The 23,737-nt window shown below is 47.6% G+C and overlaps 1 protein-coding gene across 4 annotated transcripts in view; it reads left to right on the forward strand.

Moving 5' to 3' along the window:
- The window catches only part of LOC132576579 (1,5-anhydro-D-fructose reductase-like), a 71,934-nt gene that overhangs the window by 46,532 nt on the left and 1,665 nt on the right, over positions 1 to 23,737 (forward strand). Inside the window, exons 2-8 of one of the 4 annotated variants that reach the window (XM_060245889.1) lie at positions 4,436 to 4,603; positions 7,267 to 7,383; positions 10,115 to 10,192; positions 16,818 to 16,940; positions 19,610 to 19,707; positions 20,611 to 20,692; positions 22,011 to 22,094. In XM_060245889.1, coding sequence (XP_060101872.1) covers positions 4,436 to 4,603; positions 7,267 to 7,383; positions 10,115 to 10,192; positions 16,818 to 16,940; positions 19,610 to 19,707; positions 20,611 to 20,692; positions 22,011 to 22,094 — 750 coding nt within the window. Of the gene's footprint in view, positions 1 to 4,435; positions 4,604 to 7,266; positions 7,384 to 7,457; positions 7,485 to 10,114; positions 10,193 to 16,817; positions 16,941 to 19,609; positions 19,708 to 20,610; positions 20,693 to 22,010; positions 22,095 to 23,737 lie in introns of those variants that run through there. The other 3 variants (XM_060245887.1, XM_060245890.1, XM_060245891.1) reach the window with 3 other exon arrangements.

Genomic DNA, 23,737 nt, shown 5'->3' on the forward strand with positions numbered 1-23,737 from the left:
GTCCCGACGTGGGCTCATGGCGTTTGTAGCGCCTTATGCAACGCGCCTCTGATGACTTGGGGGAGTTTTTAGGGTCCGCTGGGAAAGCTTGAATCTGCACGCGCTTGCCTTGCGCCTGAGGTTTTCTTCCCCAGAAAACCAGCCCTGCCACTAACCGGGACTTAGATCCTGGTGAACAAAGCAGGAGTCAAGTGGTACCTTTAAGACCAACCAGCTTTTATTTAGCACGTAAGCTTTCGTGTGCTCTCAAGCACATTTAATCAGACGAGGAATCCAGCACAGTGAGCAAAGCCATACATAGCTGAGGAGAGTGCGAGTTTCCTGCATTGTGCAAGGGGTTGGACTAGATGACCCTAGAGGTCCCTTCCAACTCTATGATTCTATGGTAGGCAGTGGCCCAGAATGCAACATGGTACAGATTTAAGAACCAATGTCATTGGTTCTTATATCTGTACCATGTTGCATTCTGGGCCACTGCCTACCAGCTATGTATGGTTCTGCTCAGCTATGTATGGCTTTGCTCACTGTGCTGGATTCCTCGTCTGATGAAGTGTGCTTAAGACCACACCAAAGCTTATGTTCTAAATAAAAATTGGTTGGTCTTAAAGGTGCAAACTTGACTCCTGTTTTGTTCAACTGCTTCACACCAACACGGCTGCCCGCTTGGTTAGATCCAGGTGTTGGTCTGAAGCAGTAGAACAAAGCAAGAGTCAAGTGGCACCTTTATACCGATCAAGTTTTATTCAGAATGGAAGCTTTCTTGGGCTAGAAGCACATTTCATCGGACAAAAGTATGGAACGGCAAGCAATCCTAAATATAGAGAAAGTGGGCAGTGAGTTAGCATGCAGAGTCATGGAAGTGTTTTTTTTTAGATTAAAAGCGTCGCAAATTCTTAATTTTTGTCTTTACAAAAAAAATGCATATGCAAGAGGCGTAAACCGGGTTCATTATAGCAGCAAAAGCTGCACTAGCAATATGTAGAATTTTTGCAGCATTCCTAATCGCAGTATATAACGGTCTCTATGCAACATCACGTTCCTCGCCAGACATCGTTCATTGTGAAGCTGTAAGCACTGAGTTTGGGTGCCCGTGCGCTTGACGGACATGTTGGGCAAACACGCAGGGATCTCATGCATGCTTTGCGGTTCTTTTAATTGGAATGTTCAAGAGAAATGAATGGGTGAAATGACTATTGGAGAGGTCAAACCTCTTTGCCCTTTAATTGCCTGGCAGCAGGAGGAAGTTCGACTTGCAACTTTCGGGACTGCTTCAGAATGGGGGGGTGAGAGAGAGAACTGGTGAAGTTGATTTCCCACCTCTTGCCCTCCGCGTTTCAGCTAAGCTTCTGGTCTTATCAGGAGAACGTTGAAGAAACCAATAACATTGCCAAATTCCTTTTGCAACAGATAAAACTCTAATGAGCAGGTTCATCACATGCTTTCACCAGTGAATCATGCGCTTTCGGTTAAAGGGCCATCATTGTTTACCCAACTCAGAGCAGTGGCATTATTGAAATCTTTCCCTCTGATTTCTTCTGCAGTTCAGTCAGAGACAGACGTGTGTTGCTGGTGTGGCCAGACTTGCTTAACGTAAGAGCCACATAGAATAAATGTCAGATGTTCGATAGCCGCAAGACATGAACGTCAGATGTCTGAGAGCTGCAAGGAAGGAAGGCTAATAGATTGGGGGGGGGAGGTGGAAAGAAAACATATTTAACTTTAAATGCGTTCTCCAAGCCACCAGCTGCTTGGCTTGGAGAAGCAATTTAAAGAAACAAATGCCTTCTCCAGGCGAACTGACAGCTTTGAGAGCCGCACAATATGTGTGAAAGAGCCTCATGTAGCTCCAGAGCCATAGTTTGGCTGCCCCTGGCATATTGCTTGCAAAGCAACAGGGCTTTTTTTGAGCAGGAATGCAGTTCCGGCTGGCTTGGTGTCAGGAGGTGTGGCCTAATATGCAAATGAGTTCCTGCTGGGCTTTTTTTCTACAAAAAAGCCCCTTGTGAAACAATGGTGACATCAGGGGTGTGGCCTAACATGCATATGAGTTCCTACAAAAATAGCCCTGCAAAGCAATAACGTGCAGTCGGACACAGAGAGAGTAAACTGAGGCAGGTCTACTCTGAATTCCACTACAGTCTGTTCAGTGGGGCTTACTCCCAGGAAAGTGCTCTTAGGATTGCACTGCAAACGCCCTTCATCTAGACCTTGTATCTCCAACAGTGCAATTCTGAACAGAGTCATAATTCTGCTAATAAGTCTGAAGTTAGTGGGCCTAGAGGGGGAGTAAATGCGTAGGATTGCACTGTGAAGAAATAGAAGTCAGAGTTTTCCCAACCTCAGCTGTACTGTGAATCTGTGAAGCACTGTATTCTGAGCTTGTCCTTGAAGGTTTCTTACCAAGAAGACAAATAGCAGAGATCTCATAGTTGGTTGTACTAAGGAAGACAAGTAAGATGGAACATTCTAATTTTCCATGAAATGCTGCCCGCCTCTTTAAGTCCTGGGGGACCAAGGAAACGTAACATCAGACCAGTGGTCCATCTAGTCCAGCATTCTGTCTCACAGAATGGCCAACCAGTTCTTCTAGCAGTCCAGCAATAGGCCGTAGAGGTGGAGGCCTTTCTCCAGTTCTGCCATATGCTTTCGGAGATATGGTGACCAGAACTGCACATGGAATTCCAAATGAAGTATCACTCTAGATCAGGGGTGGCCAAACTGCAGCTTGGGAGCCATGTATGGCTCTCGCGGACATATTGTGTGCCTCTCAAAGCCCCTACCAGCCGGCTTGGAGAAGGCATGTGCCTCTTAAAATAACTTTGCCAAGCCAGCAGCTTGGAAAATGCATTTAAAATTGCTTTCTTTCCAACTCCCCATCTGTTTTCCTTCTGTCCGTCTGTCTTGCAGTTCTCAAACATCTGATGATGCTAAAAAGGATATTATAGCATTGGAAAAAGTGCAGAAAATGGCAACTAGAATGATTAAAGGTTTGGAACACTTTCCCTATGAAGAAAGGTTGAAACGCTTGGGACTCTTTAGCTTGGAGAAATGTCGACTGGGGTGACATGATAGAGGTTTACAAGATTATGCATGGGATGGAGAAAGTAGAGAAAGAAGTACTTTTCTCCCTTTCTCACAATACAAGAACTCGTGGGCAGTCAATAAAATTGCTGAGCAGTCAGGTTAAAACAGATAAAAGGAAGTACTTCTTCACCAAAGAGTGATTAACATGTGGAATTCACTGCCACAGGAGGCGGCTACAAGCATAGCCAGCTTTAAGAGGGGATTGGATAAAAATATGGAGCAAAGGTCCATCAGTGGTTGTTAGCCACAGTGTGTGTGTATACACACATATATATATATATATATGTTTATGTGTGTATATGTATGTGTGTGTGTATATATATATATATACACACACACACACATATATTGGCCACTGTGTGACACAGAGTGTTGGAATGAATGGGCCATTGGCCTGATCCAACATGACTTCTCTTATGTTCTTATGTGTCTTGTGGCTCTCAAGCATCTGACATTTATTCTATGTGGTTCTTACATTAAGCAAGTTTGGATACCCCTGGGTTATGCTACGCTGTGTTCAATCTTACTCACTGAAATTAGGGCTTTGCAAAATTTTAGAAGTTCCTTTTCAGCTTTTAAAAATATGTTGGTTGATTTATTGTATTTGGGAGTACTAGCCTGACCTCCTGAGAACAAAGAAGCAAACCTCCCCTGTTAAGTGTCCTGTCTTGAAAACACCGTGGGTTGCCATATGTTGGCTGTGACTTGACAGCATTTTTGACTACCGGCTGGACTTGGAAAAGCTCAATAAACCCTCTGTTAAAAATTTTACAACGAATTTGGGCCATTTATTTTATTTTGTTAAAGTATTTATGCTCTGCCTTCCCACTTGCAAATTTGCTTGTGCACTCGACATTTAAACACCAGCCAGTGCGGTGTAGTGGTTAAGAGCAGCCGACTCTGATCTGGGGAACCAGGTTCGATTCTCAACTCCACCACATGCAGGCAGCTGGGTGACCTTGGGTCAGTCACAGTTCTCTCAGAGCTGTTCTCCCAAGATCTGTCTCAGCCCTGCCTACCTCACAGGGTGTTTGTTGTGGGGGGAGAAAGGGAAGGAGCAGAGCTTTTTAAAAAAAATTGGGAACGCAGTTCCGGCTGGCTTGGTGTCAGGGTGTGTGGCTTAAGGAAGGAGTTGTGAATTGGCAAATTAGTTCCCGCTGGGCTTTTTTCTAAAAAAAAGCCGTTTGAAATAATGGTGGCATCAGGGGTGTGTGGCCTAATATGCAAAAGAGTTCTGGATGGGCTTTTTCTGCAAGAAAGAGCCCTGGGAAGGAGATTGTAAGCCGCTTTGAGACTCCCAAGCAAAAGGTGGGGTATAAATCCAGCTTCTCCTTCCCCTTCTTTGTTACAGGCTCCTCCTGGAAAAGTAGAAGAGGCTGTGAAATACGCCATAGACCTTGGCTACCGCCAAATAGACTGTGCCCACTTTTATAAGAACGAGGAAGAAATTGGGAGCGCCATCCAGCAGAAAATCAAGGAAGGAGTTGTGAAACGAGAGGAGCTCTTCATCATCAGCAAGGTAATGTCGTTGTCGGAGAAGACATTAGCTGAGGAATCCTGGAACGGGTTGGCAGACAAACCGGGCATTGCTTGGCATGGCCTCCTTTACCTCCAAGACCTGTTTCTCGCCTCTGGCTTTCTGGACGCGCAAAGACAGGGATCCTTTTGATGCTGTTTTTATGCCCTGACTTGTTTTAATGGGGTTGGCCTATTTTTTTAAAAAAAAAAATCAATTGCGTTTTGATGTTGTTGGCCTCTGGAAAGGCAACAAAGAAGTTTTCTAAGTAAATTAAGCAAAATAGTTACAGCGAGGGCTTGTAACTAGCATCTGTAGTCTGCTACAATGCACGAGGACCACAGGGGTAGCAGGGAGAGAAGTCCTCGGGGCACAGTTCCAGCTGGCTTGGCATGAGGGGATGTGGCCTAAAATGCAGATGACTCCTTGCCAGGCTTTTTCTACAAAAAGCCCGGTGTGAAACAATGGTGATGTCAGGGGTGTGTGGACTAAAACGCAAATGAGTTCCTGCTGGGCTTTTTCTACAAGAAAAGCCCTGGAAGTCCTCGAAAAGATAGCATATCCAGGAAATGAATTCTGACTTGGCTTTGTCCCTGATATGGGAGTTCGTACTTCACTTTTCTAGTTTAGTATAGTTTGGTTCGGTGTGATTTGCATAGAGTCAGTTTGGTGTAGTAGTTAAGAGAAAGGGACTCTAATCTGGGAGAAGTGGGTTTGATTCCCCACTCCACATGCAGCTGCTGGGTGACCTTGGGTCAGTCACAGTTCTCTCAGAGCTGTTCTCTCAAGAGCGGTTCTCCCAGAGCTCTCTCAGCCCCACCTACCTCACAGGGCGTCTGTTGTGGGGAGAGGAAGGGAAGGAGATTGTAAGCTGCTCTGAGAGTCTGAGTGAAGGGCGGGTAAAAATCCAACTCTTCTTTTCTCCACAATGGGGACCCATCGTGATTTATAACACTCGTTTTTTTCCTCCCAACCGTTCTGCGAGGAGAAGTTAGGCTGAGATGGTGTCACTACATAAACTTCCATGACAGAGTGAGCACTTGACCCTAGTCTGACACTTGCAGGCCTTTCTATGAAGCAGGGACTCCTTTGCATATTAGGCCACACACCCCTGGTGCAGCCACTCCTTCAAGAGCTTACAGGGCTGTTAATACAGGTGTCCTGTAAGCTCCAGGAGGACTGGCTACATTAAGGTGTGGCCTAATATGCAAAGGAGTTCCTTCTACAAGATTATGCATGGGATAGAGAAGGCAGAGAAAGAAGTACTTTTCTCCCTTTCTCACAATACGAGAACTCGTGGGCATTCAATGAAATTGCTGAGCAGTTGGGTTAGAACGGATAAAAGGAAGTACTTCTTCACCCAAAGGGTGATTAACATGTGGAATTCACTGCCACAGGAGGTGGTGGCAGCCACAAGCATAGAGAGCGTCAAGAAGGGATTGGATAAACATGTGGAGCAGAGGTCCATCAGTGGCTATTAGTCACAGCATATTGTTGGAACTCTCAGTCTGGGCAGTGATGCTCTGTATTCTTGGTGCTTTGGGGGGTGGGGCACAGTGGGAGGGCTTCTAGTAGTCCTGGCCCCATTGGTGGACTTCTTGATGGCACTTGATTTTTTGTGGGGTTTTTGCCACTGTGTGACACAGAGTGTTGAACTGGATGGGCCATTAGCCTGATCCAACATGGCTTCTCTTATGTTCTTATGTGACACAGAGTGTTGAACTGGATGGGCCATTAGCCTGATCCAACATGGCTTCTCTTATGTTCTTATGTGACACAGAGTGTTGAACTGGATGGGCCATTAGCCTGATCCAACATGGCTTCTCTTATGTTCTAAGCTCTGAGTCACCTACCTATGGATTAGTGCTCATAGGCCAACTGGGGTCCCGATGCTAAGCACATTTACTTGAGAGTAAGCCTGCATTAAGATCCTCCTCGAGCTTTGGGAGCCACACAATATGTGCGAAAGAGTCGCATGTGGCTCTCGAGCCGCAGTTTGGTCACCCCTGAGTGAGTACATTTCCCATAGTTCCTGACATCTATGAGTGCACTGCTTATGAGGCTGTGAACAACCGTGTCCAGAATTTCAGTCGGGGGGCTGCCTTCTGGATATGGAGCCCTTCCTGCTGTCCGTAGCTTATGGAAAGCAGCACAAAGCTGCCAGAACTTGGAGGCATCCAAGTGCCTGTGGGAGAGGCTGAAATAGATTTGTGGATATTGGAAACACCCTTAACCTGTTTTGAGGATCAGCTTTTGAGCCAGTTTGGTGTAGTGGTTAAGTGTGCAGACTCTTATCTGGGAGAACCGGGTTTGATTCCCCACTCCTCCACTTGCACCTGCTGAAATGTCCTTGGGCCAGCCATAGCTTTGACAGAGGTTGTCCTTGAAAGGGCAGCTGCTGTGAGAGCCCTCTCCAGCCCCCTCCCCCCACCTCACAGGGTGTCTGTTGTGGGGGAGGAAGGTAAAGGAGATTGTGAGCCGCTCTGAGACTCTTCGGAGTGGAGGGCGGGATATAAATCCAATATCTTCTTCTTCTTTTGGTGGTGTTCTGTGCCAGCTGTAAAAAGGAGAAACGGTCTGTTCCTGGTGTGCGTGAAACACCTCTTGTTGGCGTGTGTAGTCAGAAAACTGAACGCTGCGTACGGCTTTCTTCTTTTCCTGTGCAGCTATGGTGCAATGCCCATGAGAGACACCTGGTGAAGAAAGCATGCCAGACCTCTGTGGCTCACCTGAAGCTAGACTATTTGGACCTCTACCTCATGCACTATCCCATGGGATTCAAGGTATCCATGCACTTTTGTTTTAACTCATGGCACTTTCCCATAAGATCTGAGGTATTCATGTACTTTGGTTCTACTTCATGCGCTTTCCCATGGGATTCAAGGTATTTGTGCACTTTAGTTCTACCTCACGTACTTTGGGACTGAGAGCCAGTTTGGATCTGAGTCCCCACTCCTCTACACGCAGCTGCTGGTGCGACCTTGGGTCAGTCACAAGTTCTCTCAGAGCTGTTCTCTCAAGAGCAGTTCTCGAAAGAGCCCTCCCATCCCCACCTACCTCACAGGGTGTCTGTTGTGGGGAGGGAAAGGGGAAGGAAATTGTAAGCTGCTCTGAGACTCCAAGTGAAGGGCGGAGTTGAACTTCAATCTCTTCTACTTGTTTTCTTTTTCAGAGTATTCATGCACTTTTCTCAACCTCATGTAATTTTCCACAAAATTTGTGGCACTCGTTTCTCCAGTTTTCAAGGTGCCTCAAATCCTGCAAGAGAACTCTCTTTTCTAACAAAGAAAAGCCAAACTTGTTTTGAAATAGGGCTCTAAGCTAGGAATGGGCCATGGCTCCTTACTAGCAGCGGGTAGAATCCAGCCTTCCTTCCTTCCTTCCTTCCTTCCTTCCTTCCTTCCTTCCTTCCTTCCTTCCTTCCTTCCTTCCTTCCTTCCTTCCTTCCTTCCTTCCTCCCTTCCCTCCTTCCTTCCTCCCTTCCCTCCTCCCTTCCCTCCTTCCTTCCTTCCTCCCTCCCTTCCCTCCTTCCTCCCTTCTCTCCCTCCCTCCTTCCTTCCTTCCTTCCCTCCTTCCTCCCTCCCTTCCCTCCTTCCTCCCTTCTCTCCCTCCTTCCCTCTCTCCTTCCCTTCCCTTCCTCCCTCCCTCCTTCCCTCTTTCCTTCCATCCTCCCTCCCTCCCTTCCTTCCTTCCTTCCTTCCTTCCTTCCTTCCTTCCTTCCCTCCTTCCTTCCTCCCTTCCCTCCTCTCTTCCCTCCTTCCTTCCTCCCTCCCTTCCCTCCTTCCTCCCTTCTCTCCCTCCCTCCCTCCTTCCTTCCTTCCCTCCTTCCTCCCTCCCTTCCCTCCTTCCTCCCTTCTCTCCCTCCTTCCCTCTCTCCTTCCCTTCCCTTCCTCCCTCCCTCCTTCCCTCTTTCCTTCCATCCTCCCTCCCTCCCTCCCTTCCTTCCTTCCTTCCTTCCTTCCTTCCTTCCTTCCTTCCTTCCTTCCTTCCTTCCTTCCTTCCTTCCTTCCTTCCTTCCTTCCTCCCTTCCCTCCCTCCCTCCCTCCCAGATATCAAACATCTGACATTTATTCTATCTAGCTCTTACATTAAGCAAGTTTGGCCACCCCTGCTCTAGGCGATGGACAACAATGGATAAAAATACACAGATCAATCAATAAAACCAATTAATTCAAAAACAGATTGCAAGCCCCGATGGCGTCATATTAAAGTGCTGTTATTCCTGGTTTCTGGATGCTGCATCCGGGGCAGGGGACCGTCCTGTAGGGGCGGAGGGGAGAGATGCCAGCTTGACAACCGTCGCTGTCCTCACGCAAAAGCCTGGCGGAACATCTCTGCTTTACAGGCCCTGCAAAATTGTAAAAGGCCCCACGGGGCTCTGGTGTCTTCCAGCAGAGCTTTCCACCAGGTCGGGGCCAGGACTGAAAAGGTCCTGCCCCTTGTTGAAGACTGCTGGATCTCTTTAGGGCCAGAGATCACCAGCAGATTCTGACTAGTAGAGCATAAAGCTGTTCCAGGGACATAGCGGAGGAAGCAGTCTTTGAATCCTGCAAGAGTAATACAGTCAGCTCAAAGCCTGAACGAGGCAAAATATTTTGACGCCATACCTGAAACTCAGCAGTTCAGACTTTGCACATGCAACTTATTAGGATGCTACTGATGCACGAGGCAGCTTGCAGACGTCTGTATATGCGTAAGAGGATGCAAAGCCAGAGCACTTGGTCGCAAGCAAGGGTAACCCTCTGTGAATGCTCACCTTGTGTCTGGGGGAGGGAATACTTATGAGGATGGAGTTTTGCAGTCTTAAGTGTCACAACAGAGACGACCCTACAAAAGAATAAACACCCTGCCAGCGGTGTTCCCTCTAAGCTGAGATAGGGTGAGCTCGCTCAGAGATTTTCAGCCTCCAGCTCACAGATTTTTGTCTTCGCTCAAGAAGGATGGCCCCCAGGGCAAACTAATCTGTGCAGCAGCTCACCACTTTTAATGCCAGTGGCTCACAAAGTAGAATTTTTGCTCAGAAGACACTGCAGCTTAGAGGGAACATTGTCTCCCTTTCCTGTGTCTGCATTGGCTAAAGATGAAAACATGGGCCACCTAAATCACTGAATCAGACCCTTGATCCATCAGGGTCTGTGCTGTCTACTCAGACATGGCAGCGGCTCTTCAGGGTCCCAAGCTTTCACATCACCTGATTCTTAACTGGAGATGACAGGGGCTGAATCTGGACCCTTCTGCATGCTGATAAGATGCTCTGCTACTGAGCTACAGCGAGGGCTTTCTCTGTAGCAGGAACTCCTTTGCCTATTAAGCCGCACCCCCTGATGTAGCCAATCCTCCAAGAGCTTACAGGGCTGTTCTTACAGGGCCTACTGTAAGCTCCAGGAGGACTGGCTACATCAGGGGTGTGTGGCCTAATATGCAAATGAGTTCCTGCTACAAAAAATGCTCTGGCCCCAGCCCCTCCCCTGATTGACTTGCCCTGGGAGCAATGATTGTTCTTTCCTCCAACAGGCTGGAGAAGATTTGATTCCCAAAGATGAGAATGGCATGGTCATTCCCAGTAACACAGACTTCCTGGACACCTGGGAGGTAGGTTTGACTTCACTTTATTTTTTAAACACTTGGCTCCAGGGCCTTGTTTTGTAGCAGAAACACCTTTGCATATTAGGCCACACACCCCTGATGTAGCCAGTCCTCCATAGGCCCTGTAAGAAGAGCCCTGTAAGCTCTTGGAAGACTGGCTACAACAGGGGGTTGTAGCCTAGTATGCAAAGGAGTTCCTGCTACAAAAAAATGCCCTGCTTGGCTCTAAATGTTGAAGCTGGATGAAAAAGTCAGGGATGTGGGAATCAGTTAAGCAGTGCTATTCCAAGCAGCCCACAGAACCCCACTAACAGAATTTTCAGTGAGCTTTGGGGGAGGCATGTCAGTTCTGTTAATGGAAATGCCTTCTTTAGTGGTAACTATTGTCGGAATCTAGCGTAGTGAGCAGTAGTTCAGATCTTCTTCGTTCTGTCTGTGCTTCACACTCATGGGATTGAGCGCTCGCGCCGATCCCCAAATGGGTACCTAAAAAGCCCGGGATTTTTTCGCGCTTGGCACCAGTGGGCATGCGCAGGCGTCCCAGTACGCATGCTCACTGGAGCCAGCGCAAGGATCCCGCCAGTTCCTTCTTGACCGCCGCGTTGAAAGGATCTGCTTTCGACTGCTCCAGTCGGTGCCTGGTAATCCGTTGGATTTTCCTCTTCTTGCCCGTTTATTGTTTTTCCCTGTTAATAGTTAGTAGTTGTTGTTGAAAAAAAAAGTTTTTGTGTTGGACTTTGCCCCTTGGGGCTTTATTTCCCCCTTTCCTCGTGGGCTCCGGTCCTATGGAAAGGTGTTGGGGGTTCTTCAAACGCTGCTTGAAGTGCGGTAGCAAGATTGCACCCCCTGACGGTCACTCCCTCTGCTTGTTGTGCCTGGGCGAGGGACACCGTGTAGACTCATGCCCGCATTGTTCGAGGTTTTCAAAACAAACCTGAAAAAATTGTGCTGCAAGGCTATCTGAGGCCTTAGTCAGGTTGGCTCTTCGCCTGCCTAAAATGGATGTGGATCCGTTGGTATCGATGGGGGATGCTACTCAGGCTCTGGCTTCGACATCGGTCGATCCATTGTCACCAGAGCGGGGTCGACCCACAAAACGACCCTCTGAAGGGTTAGTGGCGCCCACACCATCTAAGAAACGTTGGGACGATTTGGTGACCCGATCGTCCCTCCCAAAGAAGCTGAAATCGAAGGAGAAGCGGAAGAAGGACAGACTTTTCCGCACTTCTCCTTCTCGGGATGCCTCGGTGGAGTCGGTGTCGGTGCAAGTCGCTCCACCTCGGAGGATTCTGGCATCTCCCATTCCTCGAAGCCCATCGGTACCGAGAAGCCACGGCTCGCAGCCGCTCCATCTTTCAGGATCGGAGCAGGAAACAGACCTAACTCGGCGGACTCATTCGTCCAGGTTGGGGTCGCATCGTCGGAGCGACAGTGGTTCGGTATCGAAAGTAGAGGCTTCGGCGCCGAACAAACCTCTAGCACCATTACCACCTATTACAGAACGGAGAGAGCTCGAGCCTAGTGCTGTGATGCGTCGTTTCCCGCCTCCTCCAATTTGGGACCAACGACAGTGGCCTTGCTCATATGGACCGTACTCGTATCCATCGTACCCTCCCCATGAGTTGTCAGAATGGGATCAGCAGTCGGAAGCCTCTTTTTCAAGGTTTTCACATCAATCGGCCACTCGGCGTGCACCTTCGGCATCAGTGTCGATTCCTCCCAAGAGACGCAGAGCGGTCTGGGGATTGGCAAGCTCATCCGTCAATATCGCTTCGTTCACCCGAACGTGCTTCAACCCCGATGTTATCGGAACACTCTGCGACTCCGAGGTCGGTACCGATGATCCGGACAGAGCAGCGGAACTTTCTCCAGATTCACATATTGCTGAGGACCTTCCCATATCTCCCTCGGAAAATCTCAAGTCTTATGGGGACCTGGTGAAGTGGATGGCACAGTCCTTCTCCCTTCCAGTAGTCCAACCGCAGCCAATCATTGATGACACTGTATTTGACATAATGCAGAGGGATACATCGACGGCTGTGGCCCTTCCTGTGACTAAAGTTATCCTGCAGGCAGTGAAGGAGCCCTAGGCAAAGGCGGCATCCACACCAATCTCTATGTGTTGCCTGGACCACATGTACTGTGTTCAGGAGGCTGGTGCTGAGTTCCTGTTCTCCCACCCCAAGCCTAATTCGGTGGTGGTTTCGTCATCTTCAAAGGCGCGTAAGACCCACTCTTCCCCACCTGATAAAGAGGGCAAGAAAATAGACAATGCTGGCAGACGATTCTACTCAGCGGGAGCTCTGGGAGTAAAAATCTCAAACTACGCTGCGTGTATGGCTCGCTACCAGTACTCGATTTGGGAGCAGCTCATCCTTGAGTGAGGAGAAGCGGGCTTCGTTTAAGAAGCTACAAAGAGAGGGATTTGCCGTGGCCAAACAACAGCTGGCTGCATCAAAACACATGGTGGATGTCTCTGCCAAGACCCTCACTTCTGCCGTCTCCCTGCGCCGTCACTCTTGGCTGCGGTCTACAGCTCTTCAGCCTGACACCAGGGCTTATGTCAAAGACCTTCCTTTTGAGGGTGAAGGTCTTTTCAGTTCCACCACTGATAGTGTCCTTCAAGAAATGGACAAAAGTATCAAGACCTCAAGGAACCTTGGCATCCCATCCCTAGGGCTGGCAAGCCTAAGCAGTGGCACAAATCTTGGCCCAAGAGGCCTTATCAGAAATTTTCCCCTGACCAATCGTGGAGACCTCGCTCTTTTCAGACGGAGAGTAGATCTCCTTATCGGGGAAACAACAAGTCCAGGTTTGCCTTGCCTGCTGCGACCACCAACAAATCTAAGGGCTCCCGCCCTCAGAAGCAGGGCCTTGACTTTTCTGCTGCATGCACCATCACTCCTCTTTCTTATCACATCTGCCTCCATCACCATCTACCGGCTTGGGAGTCCATCTCCACAGACAGATGGGTTCTTTCCATCATAGCAGAAGGTTACGAGATAGACTTCGTTCAGGTTCCGATTCAGTCAGTGATTGTTACCACACCTCCCTCCCTTCCTCTGCTAGAGGAAGTGAGCAACCTTTTGCAGAAACAAGCCATAGAACCAGTCCTGATAGCGTCCAGAACGGGGGGATTCTATTCTCGTTATTTCCTGGTTCCCAAACGGGATGGGGGATTGAGGCCAATCATGGACCTTCAAAATCTGAACAATTATCGTGTACCAGAAATTCAGGATGTCTACTCTGCAAACAATCCTTCCCCTCATCAACCAAGGGGACTGGATGGCAACGTTGGATCTCAAGGATGCTTACTTCCATGTCAGCATCCATCCAGCTTACAGGCATTTCCTGCGGTTTGCGATAGGCTCCAACCATTTTCAGTTCAAAGCCCTTCCATTTGGCCTGTGTACTGCACCACAGGTGTTTACCAAGATGGTAAGTGTTGCAGCCGCATATCTTCGGCTTCAAAGCATAGTCGTTTTTCCGTATATCGACAACGGCTCCTTGTGGTGGATTCGGAAGAGCATCTGTCCGGCCATATTGCAACCACTCTTCGTCTTCTTCACACCTTAGGTCTGCAGGTCAACATGAAAAAGTCCCATCTCATACCATCAAGGACGGTTCAGTTTATCGGGCTCTTCTGGACACAAACCTTCATCATGCTTTTCTGCCTCAGCAGAGAGCGATGGACATTTTCAATCTCGTCCATCTTTTTCAAAGCCGGAAATGGAGCACAGCGCAACAGCTGCAGCGGATGCTGGGGCTAATGGTGGCGACTACCAGTGTGTTGCTGTTTGCAAAACTGCATATGAGAGGGCTTCAACTTTGGTTCCTCAGAAGGTTTCGGCCTTTACGGGACTCACCTTGAAAGAGGTTCACAATTCCACCCTCGATCCTTCGGGCCCTGGAATGGTGGACATCCAGAGACAATATCTGTCAGGGAGCTCCCTTCCATCTGCCTGTAATGACAGTTACGATCACCACAGATGCGTCCTTATGGGGCTGGGGTGCTCACATGGATTCTCTGTGTGTGGGGGGTCCTTGGCCTCCACAGCTGACTCGTTGCCATATAAACTATCTCGAACTGTTGGCAATTCATTTTGCCCTTCGGTCCTTCCATCCTCTGGTGGCGGGGAAGGCTGTGGCATGTTGACGGACAATACTACAGCCCTTGTTATGTCAACAGGCAGGGCAGGACAGTCTCCCGATGGCTCTGTGCACTAGCAATTGAACTGTGGATGGAGTGCCTGGAGCATGGCATCTATGTGAAGGCTGCGTACCTTCCAGGAGTACTCAATCTGCAGGCGGATTCGTTAAGCAGAGGAGCAGCATCTCCACACGAATGGGAGATGTAGTGGCGCTTCCTTCAACCTGTGTTCCAGCTCTGGGGGTATCCTTAGGTGGATGTTTTTACCACAACCCGGAATCAGAAGTGTCCCCTGTTCTGCACCAGGGGAGGAACGGATCCAGAGTCCTTGGGAGACAGCCTGATGTTCCCGTGGAACGGTTAGTTCCTGTATCTATTTCCGCCTCTTCCGCTGCTGACAGAAGTTGTCAACAAAATAGCGAGAGAGAAACCGAGGTGCATTCTAGTCACACCGTGGTGGCCTCGGCAGAACTGGTTCCCGATTTTGCTTCATTTAGTGAGGGGTTTTTTTTATCAGTTCCTGGCGGAACTGGACCTTCTGTCACCCCAGGACACGTGTTTCATCACAACGTACCTCACCTGAAGCTGACGGCGTGGTTCATCGACCCTGCGAATTCTCGAGCAGAGTCCAGCACGTCTTTCTAAATAGTAGAAAGTTGTCTACCCGTGCTTCCTATGACAGGAAGTGGGGGAAGTTTCTTCGGTTTTTGGCCAACCCTACAGTCTCACCCCAATGGGTGGGCCTACCGGTGATTTTTGACTTTTTGTTGTCCTTGGTGGATGCTGAACTTTCCTTTTCTTCTATTAAAGTTTATTTATCAGCAATATCATCATACCGTGAATCTGTTGAGGGGTACTCAGTGTTTGCTCACCCTCATTCGAAGCAATTTATGAAAGGACTGGTCAGATTGCATCCTCCGTCTAGATCACCTCCACAGTTGTGGGATTTGCCATTAGTATTGGATAGGTTGACTCGGCATCCCTTTGAACCAATGGCAACCTGTTCCCTACAGCTTCTATCCTGGAAGACTGCATTTTTGGTGGCAATCACGTCGGCACGCCGTGTAGGGGAGCTCATGGCTATGCGTTGTGACCACCCATACTTAGTTTTTCATGAGTCTGGAGTGTCGTTGGCTCCTGATGTTTCATTTCTCCCCAAGGTGGTTTCCCAGTTTCACCTTAAGTTGGACGTTTGGTTACCTACGTTTTATCCTACGCCTTCCTCGGACGAGGAATGTTGGTGGCACGCTTTGGATGTTAAGCGTGCGTTACTTTTTTACTTGAGTCGCTCTAAGAGTTTTCGTCAGGACCAGCACCTTTTTGTTTCCTATGCTGCTCCTAGATTGGGTTCAAAAATTTCATCTCAGCGGCTTTTGAAGTGGCTTACTGAGACTATTAAAGTGTGCTACTTGCTGGCGAAGAAGCCGTTGCCGGGACCCATTCGTGGACACTCTACTAGAGCGATGGCGACGTTGGTGGCATTCCTGAAGGGTGTTTCCTTGATGGACGTGTGCAAGGCCACCACCTGGTCCTCTCCGCATGCTTTCATGAAGCATTATGCTCTGGACGTACATGCTCAGCAGAGGACTCGTCTGGGAGCTGTGGTGCTGCAAGCTGTCTCTTCTGGTTGACCGTCTTCCCGCCTCCAGGTATGTCTTGCTTGCTAATCTCCCATGAGTGTGAAGCACAGAGACCACGAAGAAGATAGACAGCTTGCTTACCTGTAACTGTAGATCTTTGAGTGGTCATCTGTGCATTCACACTACCCGCCCTCCTTCCCCACTGCTGACGGTCTCCCGATGGTAGGGGCTTCCAGCGGTCAGGAAGGAACTGGCGGGATCCTCGCGCTGGCTCCGGTGAGCATGCGTACTGGGACACCTGTGCATGCCCACTGGTGCCGAGCGTGAAAAAATCCCGGGCGCGAGCGTTCAATCCCATGAGTGTGAATGCACAGATGACCACTCGAAGATCTACAGTTACAGGCAAGCAACCTGTCTTTTTTCAGTCTCTAATGCACACATTTTTGTCTTAGCTCAGGAAAAATCAAACTAATTTATGCAGTAGCTCACAACTTTAATGCTCATCATGAAGTAGCTCATCACGAAGTAGAATTTTTGTTCAAAAGACTCCACAGCTTAGAAGGAGTATTGGTGGTGAGTTCCAAAACTTTGGTCGCATCCCTGGTTCTGAAAAGGTTTTTTATTTTTTTGAAGGGGGTTTGTATTTGTTTTGCTCGGGAAATAAGTTGTTTTGTCCTTTTGTCAGAAAAAAAGAATGTTTTATTCTACAAGGCCCTTAATTTAATTTTTTTTAAATAAATTCATCACCCTCAAGGAAATAACTTTTTTGCACAGCTGAAATCTGTGATGAAACCCAACTTCTCTTCTCTCTCCGGAAGAGAATGAAAACAAAACTGGTAGATAATAATAGAAGGAATCCATCTAGCCCTACGAATGACCTAACTTGATATTTTCTCTTTAGGCAATGGAGGAGCTAGTGGACTGTGGGCTGACAAAAGCCATTGGACTCTCCAACTTCAACCATGATCAGATTGAGAGGCTATTGAGGAAGCCCAACTTAAAGCATAAGCCTGTGAATAACCAGGTAAGATTGTACATTGTTGTTCTTCACCTCCCAATCACAAGGTTTTTTAAAAAAAAAATTCAAAAAATCAGAATTAAAATTACAATCAAACAAGCTCAGCATACAAAATATGTATACGATACATACAGTCAGGGCTTTTTATTGTAGAAGGAACTCCTTTGTATATTAGGCCACACATCCCTGATGTAGCCAATTTTCCAAGAGCTAACAGGGCTCTTGGGTGGTGAGATGCATAGAGTGATAGTGTTTTGCCATTATTGTTGGTGTTGAATGTTATAACATAAGAGAAGCCATGTTGGATCATGCCAGTGGCCCATCCATTCCAACACTCTGTATCACACAGCAGCCAAAAATCCAGGTGCCATCAAGAGCTGCGGGGATAAAGAGCACACTTTGGACAAAACATGTAGGGATGAACATGGAATGAACAGAATGCAGGTGACCCATGAATGTGGAACAGCCAGTCAGTTGTGAGATCCTGAACTGACTGAAATACCAGCCTTCGGTTGCCTTCTAGAGGAGGCGTTGCATGTTGAGGGGTACGCAGCAGCGACTGATGGATCCAGACATGAAATTTTAGCCATGCCTCAGAAGGAGGGCAGTGACAGGTGAGGCCTTGTCTTTAGTAGCACACAATTTAAGTCTTTCCAGAAAGGACAGATTGGTGAGATTAGAACCACCTTGTGTGAGGGGGTCGCATCTCATCCAATGCTTAGGCTGCAGGAACCTGACGGAAATGTACCCATTTTATGAAAAAGCCTTGAGTTATAACAGGCTAAAGAAATATCATTCAAAAGTGACCCAGAGCTGAAAACCTCTTTGATTCTGTTAAACAAAATTAATATGTACTTCAGACCTCACCAAAGCAGTAATTGAAGCATGAGCAAACATCCGTCTCAGCCAGGCCATTCTTCGTCTGTGCCGGTTGAACTGTTTAAACAGTTCTTGCTAGGTTAAACCATTTTTGTTGTTCCTTTTTATTCTTACATCTAAGGTCTCAGTGCCCTGGTATAGTTCAAATAAAATTGCCTCAAAACAACAAAATCCTGTATTGTACTTCCATCTCAACTGTAGCCTTTACATACGTAACCATATTTTCACTTTGGGGAAGAAGTGGGGGGAAGATTTCTCTCTCTCATCTTCTCAGATCTCCCCAAAATTATAGGAGGATGCTGTCACGTTCTCAGGGTGCAGGCAGGCAGGAGTCCAAAGCCAGTCCAACGTCAAAGTCCAGGAAGTCAAGCAGGAGCCAAGTCATCAATGCAGAATCACAAACCGGAATCAGAAGTCAATGTCCAAAAGCCAAAAGGTCAGGGTGCCAAGGAAATGTAAGCCAGGTCAGGATCAGGAAGGAGTGTGGATGCAAGCCAGAGAATAGACTTGTTTCTTCCACAAGGTTACCAGGTCCTGGGTCAGAACTATATGGGAGTCTCAATCAGCCTGTTCCCTGGGTAGCAGTGACTCTGCTAGGACTCAGGGCTGAGAGATCTGAAGCATCGGCGTGCCTCATGTCTTTGCTCTGAAAGTTCTTTCCGGAGCCTGCCTCAAACTCTTGAGATGGGAGGAGGAGAGATTTGAAGAGATTGATTGTCAACAGCTGACACTGGTGCCTGGAGAGTGATTTATGGGCCAGCTGCTGTTTGTTCAGCTGAGGAACTGGCTGGCAACTCTTCCAGGTCTGTTAACCCTTCCAGCTCCTCCTCGTCAGGGCTCATGACAGATGCCCCAAAGAGCTACAGTGTTCCCTCTAAGCTGAGTTAGTATGAGCTAGCTCACAATTTTTTAGCTTCCAGCTCACACATTTTTGTCTCAGCTCAGAAAAAATGGCTCCAGAGCAAACTAATTTATGCAGTAGCTCGAACTTTAATGTCAGTAACTCATGAAGTAGGATTTTTGCTCACAAGAGAACACAGCTTAGAGGGAGTATTGGCTATCACAGCTTCTAAATTTTTTTTGGGGGGGTGGGGTGAATCAGAAAATAAGAACATAAGAGAAGCCATGTTGGATCAGGCCAATGGCCCATCCAGTCCAACACTCTGTGTCACATAAGAACATAAGAGAAGCTATGTTGGATCAGGCCAATGGCCCATCCAGTCCAAAACTCTGTGTCATATAAGAACATAAGAGAAGCCATGTTGGATCAGGCCAGTGGCCCATCCAGTGCAACACTGTGTCACATAAGAACATAAGAGAAGCCATGTTGGATCAGGCCAATGGCCCATCCAGTCCAACACTCTGTGTCACATATGAACATAAGAGAAGCCATGTTGGATCAGGCCAATGGCCCATCCAGTCCAACACTCTGTGTCACATAAGAACATAAGAGAAACCATTTTGGATCAGGCCAATGGCCCATCCAGTCCAACACTCTGTGCCACATAAGAACATAAGAGAAGCCATGTTGGATCAGGCCAATGGCCCATCAGGTGCCATCAGGAGGTCCATCAGTGGGGCCAGGACACTAGAAGCCCTCCCACTGTGGCCCCCCAAGCACCAAGAATACAGAGCATCGCTGCCCCAGACAGAGAGTTCCAGCAATATGCTGTGGCTAATAGCCACTGATGGACCCCTGCTCCATATGTTTATCCAATCCTATCTTGAAGCTAAAGTTACCATTTTCCCTTGGAAAGGAGTGCCTTGGGTAAACTAGGATTTTCTTGGACTTGCAGATTGAGTGCCACCCATACCTTACCCAAGAGAAGTTGATCCATTACTGCCAGTCCAAAGGGATCTCTGTGACCGCCTATCGGCCTTTCGGAGCTCATAAGTAAGACTGCTTTGAACCTCTTTGGAACAAATTCTTTTTTGCAGTGGCACATAGGTATGAATGATTTATAATTAGTTCATATATAGAGACTGCAAACGCCAGATCTCTGAAACAAGTTTTTGCTCCCCTTCTTTGTGCTGGCCAATCCTGATTCTGAACACTTTGAGGGGATCGGGGGTGGGGTGATCCAGAAAGTTTTGAATGGATGCTTGGCGAACTAAAATTCTCATTTGCCAGCTTGATCCCAAAATTGGCTGGGATTTAGAGACCAGGCTCTTCAAACACTTTCAACAGTACCCAGTGGTACTTTTGTGTGTGTGTGTGTGTGTGTGTGTGCGTATTTTTATGTGTGTGTGCATGTGTGAGTGTATGCACCTGGACATGCACATGCATGTTCAAAGTGGGGCAAGTAATTCCCTCACCAAGGTTATTTCAGCTCAGGAAAACGGCAGGAGAGAAGGCAGGAGCCCTGTGGTCCAAATCAGGGCTTTGTGTGTGTGTGTGTGGGTGTAGTAGGAATTGCTTTGCATATTAGGCCACACACCCCTGATGCAGCCAACCTTCCAAAAGCTTACAGGGCTCTTAGTACAAGCCCTACTGTAAGCTCCAGGTTTGATTCCCCACTCCTCCACTTGCAGCTGCTGGAATGGCCTTGGGTCAACCATAATTCTCGCAGAGCTGTCCTTGAAAGGGCAGCTTCTGTCAGAGCTCTCTCAGGCCCACCTACCTCACAGGGTGTCTGTTGTGAGGGAAGAAGGTGAATGGGATTGTAATCCACTCTGAAACTCTGAGGTTCAGAGTGAAGGGTGGGGTATAAATCCAATATCATCATCATCATCATCATCATCATCATCATCATCATCATCCCTAAAGGCTCCTTAACACCTCTGCTTTATTTTGTAGTCTCAATCCAGGGGACCTGATCCTTTTGGAGGATCCCAAGATTCAAGAGATTGCTGCGAGGCACAAAAAGAGCACAGCTCAGGTGAGTCTGATTGGGGCCTGTGTAGGGGGGGGGGGGGGGAGAGAGAGACCAGGAGACGGGGTGTTTCAGGCAAATAGCTTGGTGGGGAAAATTGAGCATTAGCATTTCTGTCAAGGCACGTTGGGTGCTTGCAGGTGGTAACAGTGGGGTTCTGATTTGGCTTCCCTGAGACATGCAAGTTGCCAGATGGGTATGGCAGTTCTGACATCTGTAGATGGGTACAGGGAGTTGAGGAATTGGTTAGGTCTGAGCAAATGTCGTGTGCAGAAGGACTGTTGCATGTAAAATCATAGAACCATAGAGTTGGAAGGGGCCATCCAGTCCAAGCCCCTGCACAATTCAAGATCAGCCTAGATCATCCCTGACAAGTATTCATCCACCTGCTGCTTGAAGACCACCAGTGAGGGGGAGTTCACCACCTCCCTAGGCAACCAGTTCCGCTGCTGAGCTACTCCTAACTTCCAGCTGCTAACAAGTAGTTAACTGGTTTGATATGAAATAATTCACTAAAACAAAGAAGGTAAATATGGCTTAGCCATAAAGTAAAACCTCTCCAGCTTGATTTGTAAGAAATGGCTCTGATTTAGGGGAGGATCTGTGACTTGGTTCCAGGTTCAATCCCCGACATCTCTAGTTAAAGAATCTGGCAGCAGATGGCACAAAAGACCTCAGCCTGAGACCCCGGAGAGCTGCTGGCAGTCTGAGTAGACCAGGGGTGTCAAACATGTGGCCCGGGGGCCAAATCAGGCCCCCAGAGGGTTCCTATCAGGACTGCAAGCAAGTCTGGTTTCTTCTCCCTCTCTCTTGCTTCCTTCTGCATCACAGCTTGCTTGCTTGCTTGATTTATTTCTATTTATATCCCACCCTCCCTGCCAAAGCAAGCTTTGCCAGGCTCTCTCAATCTCACAGGAGCTACAGAGCAAAGTCTCTATTTTCTCCATTGGCTGAAGTTCCTCCCTTGGGGAGGAAGGGGGGGGGAGGCTCTCTCAATCACACAGGGGAGCTACTGAGCCAAGTCACTTTTCATTCTATTGACTGAGGCTCCGCCCTCTCATCCCCTGGGGAGGGAGGGAGAGAGCCAGAGCTTCCTTTGCCCGGTCCCCTCAATCATACAGGAGAGATACAAAATCTTTAATTGTGCTTGTGTCCTTTATAAAGTTTATATCTTTGCTTCCTGGCATTACATTTTATGACACACATGGCCTGGCCCGACAAGGTCTCCTTTATGTCAGATCCGGCCCTTATAACAAAAGCGCTTAACATCCTTGGAGTAGACTATACTGAACACAGCTTCGTGTATTCATTTCTCTCTTTCCAGGTTCTGATCAGGTTTCACATCCAGAGGAATGTAGCTGTCATTCCCAAATCAGACAAACCACACCGACTGGAGGAGAATTTTAAGGTAGACGTGTTTGTTTTTTCATCAGTACAGCTTCTGTTTGCCTTGCAGTAATTCTTCAAAAAGAGTAAAAGACCAACGAAGAATTTTTGATGAACTATTGAAAGATGAGCAGATTCCTCTGATGAAGCATCTTGGCGAAATATCTAGGGAATTTTTGGAACTATAACAGTGATAAAAGATATTTTTACCTGATTTTGCATCATCAGCTTATGTATTATCTCCCATGTCTGGTTTGGTTTCCCTCTTTATTTTCTTGTTACTCAAGAAAAGAGCAGACAGGGTGAAGGGTAATGTGGCAAAGTGTTTTAGCTTTACTTCTGAGGGGGGGGGGGAATACCCTGTTGTTAGGCCGGTCTCTGGCTATAAGCCACCCTTGTGCCATTTTAGTCTGACTTGGGAAAGGGCGGACTGGTGTGGGTAGAATCCTGTGTCTGTGTTAGGATCAATACTCCCTCTAAACTGTGGAGTCTTATGAGCAAAAATTCTACTTTGTGAGCTCCTGGCATTAGAGTTGTGAGCTACTGCATAAATTAGTTTGCTCTAGGGCCATTTTTCCTGAACTAAGACAAAAACGTGTGAGCCAGAGGCTAAACAACTGTGAGTTAGCTCACACTAACTCAGCTTAGAGAGAACACTGGTTAGGATCCGACCTATTGGCTGGTTGGCAAAAGCCTGTTTATGGCTGGAAGTATTAAGAAAGGATGAAACTGCTCTCTAAATTGATGTGCCTCGGCCGGGTTTCTTTCCATCTGGAGGCCTGAGCTGCTGGTCTGTTCCTTGAAACCGACTTGTAAACAAAGAAGTCTTCTTTGAGGTTAATGTACAATTCCTGCCTCAGTGACTTCCATATTCTACTTTTTTTGTTTTTAATCTCAAAAATTTCTTTATTGAAAATTCAAACAGCTTACATAAAATCATAAAGCTTCAAAACAGGATACAACTTAAATTCCACACATAGATAATAACACAAAAAAAATTTAAATCTAAGTTAAATAATTAGCAAAATGAATTCTTACAGTTCCATGAATTCCATTACAGTTTTACATTGAGGTGTTATAGCGCGTGAGTGCACCTCATCAGTGATCTTACCAATAGTAAAATAATCCCAAACTTTGAGATACCATATTCTACTTGTACACCACAATTTACCTTACAGCGGTGAACCCAAAGCTAGAGACTTGCTGCCTTTAGAACACCTGGTACTTGTGGGAAAAAAATTATAGTTTAATATAAACCTGGTCCCCTTGCCCCCCCTCCCAAATCAAAGGGGGCTCTCTGTGTCCCCTCAGTTGATAGAAACGGCTTGTCAGAGATGCCTGCCATTCAAACCCCTGCAAAAGCCCTGGAAAAAAGAAGCAGGCCTTATCATGCCTCATGAAGATCTCCAAGGAGCGGCCTAACCCCTCTCACCTCTTAGTGAGTCCATTCCCCAGAGCCAGGCTCTGGTTGATGCCAGACAGGCCACTCTGAGTGGTGGGTTAGCCAATCCATGGCTGTCTGATGACCATAGTCGGTACACAGGGATGTATGGAAGAAGTTGGTCTTTCAAAAACACGATGGTAGAATCAGGCCTGGCGCATGGGAGTAGACAAACTAGGCAATTGCCTCGGACTCGCTTCCAGTCTGTTCTCTAGCGCCCACCA

Source organism: Heteronotia binoei, chromosome 8, assembly GCF_032191835.1.
Source record: "Heteronotia binoei isolate CCM8104 ecotype False Entrance Well chromosome 8, APGP_CSIRO_Hbin_v1, whole genome shotgun sequence".
In the NCBI taxonomy this organism is placed as follows: Eukaryota; Metazoa; Chordata; class Lepidosauria; order Squamata; family Gekkonidae; genus Heteronotia; species Heteronotia binoei.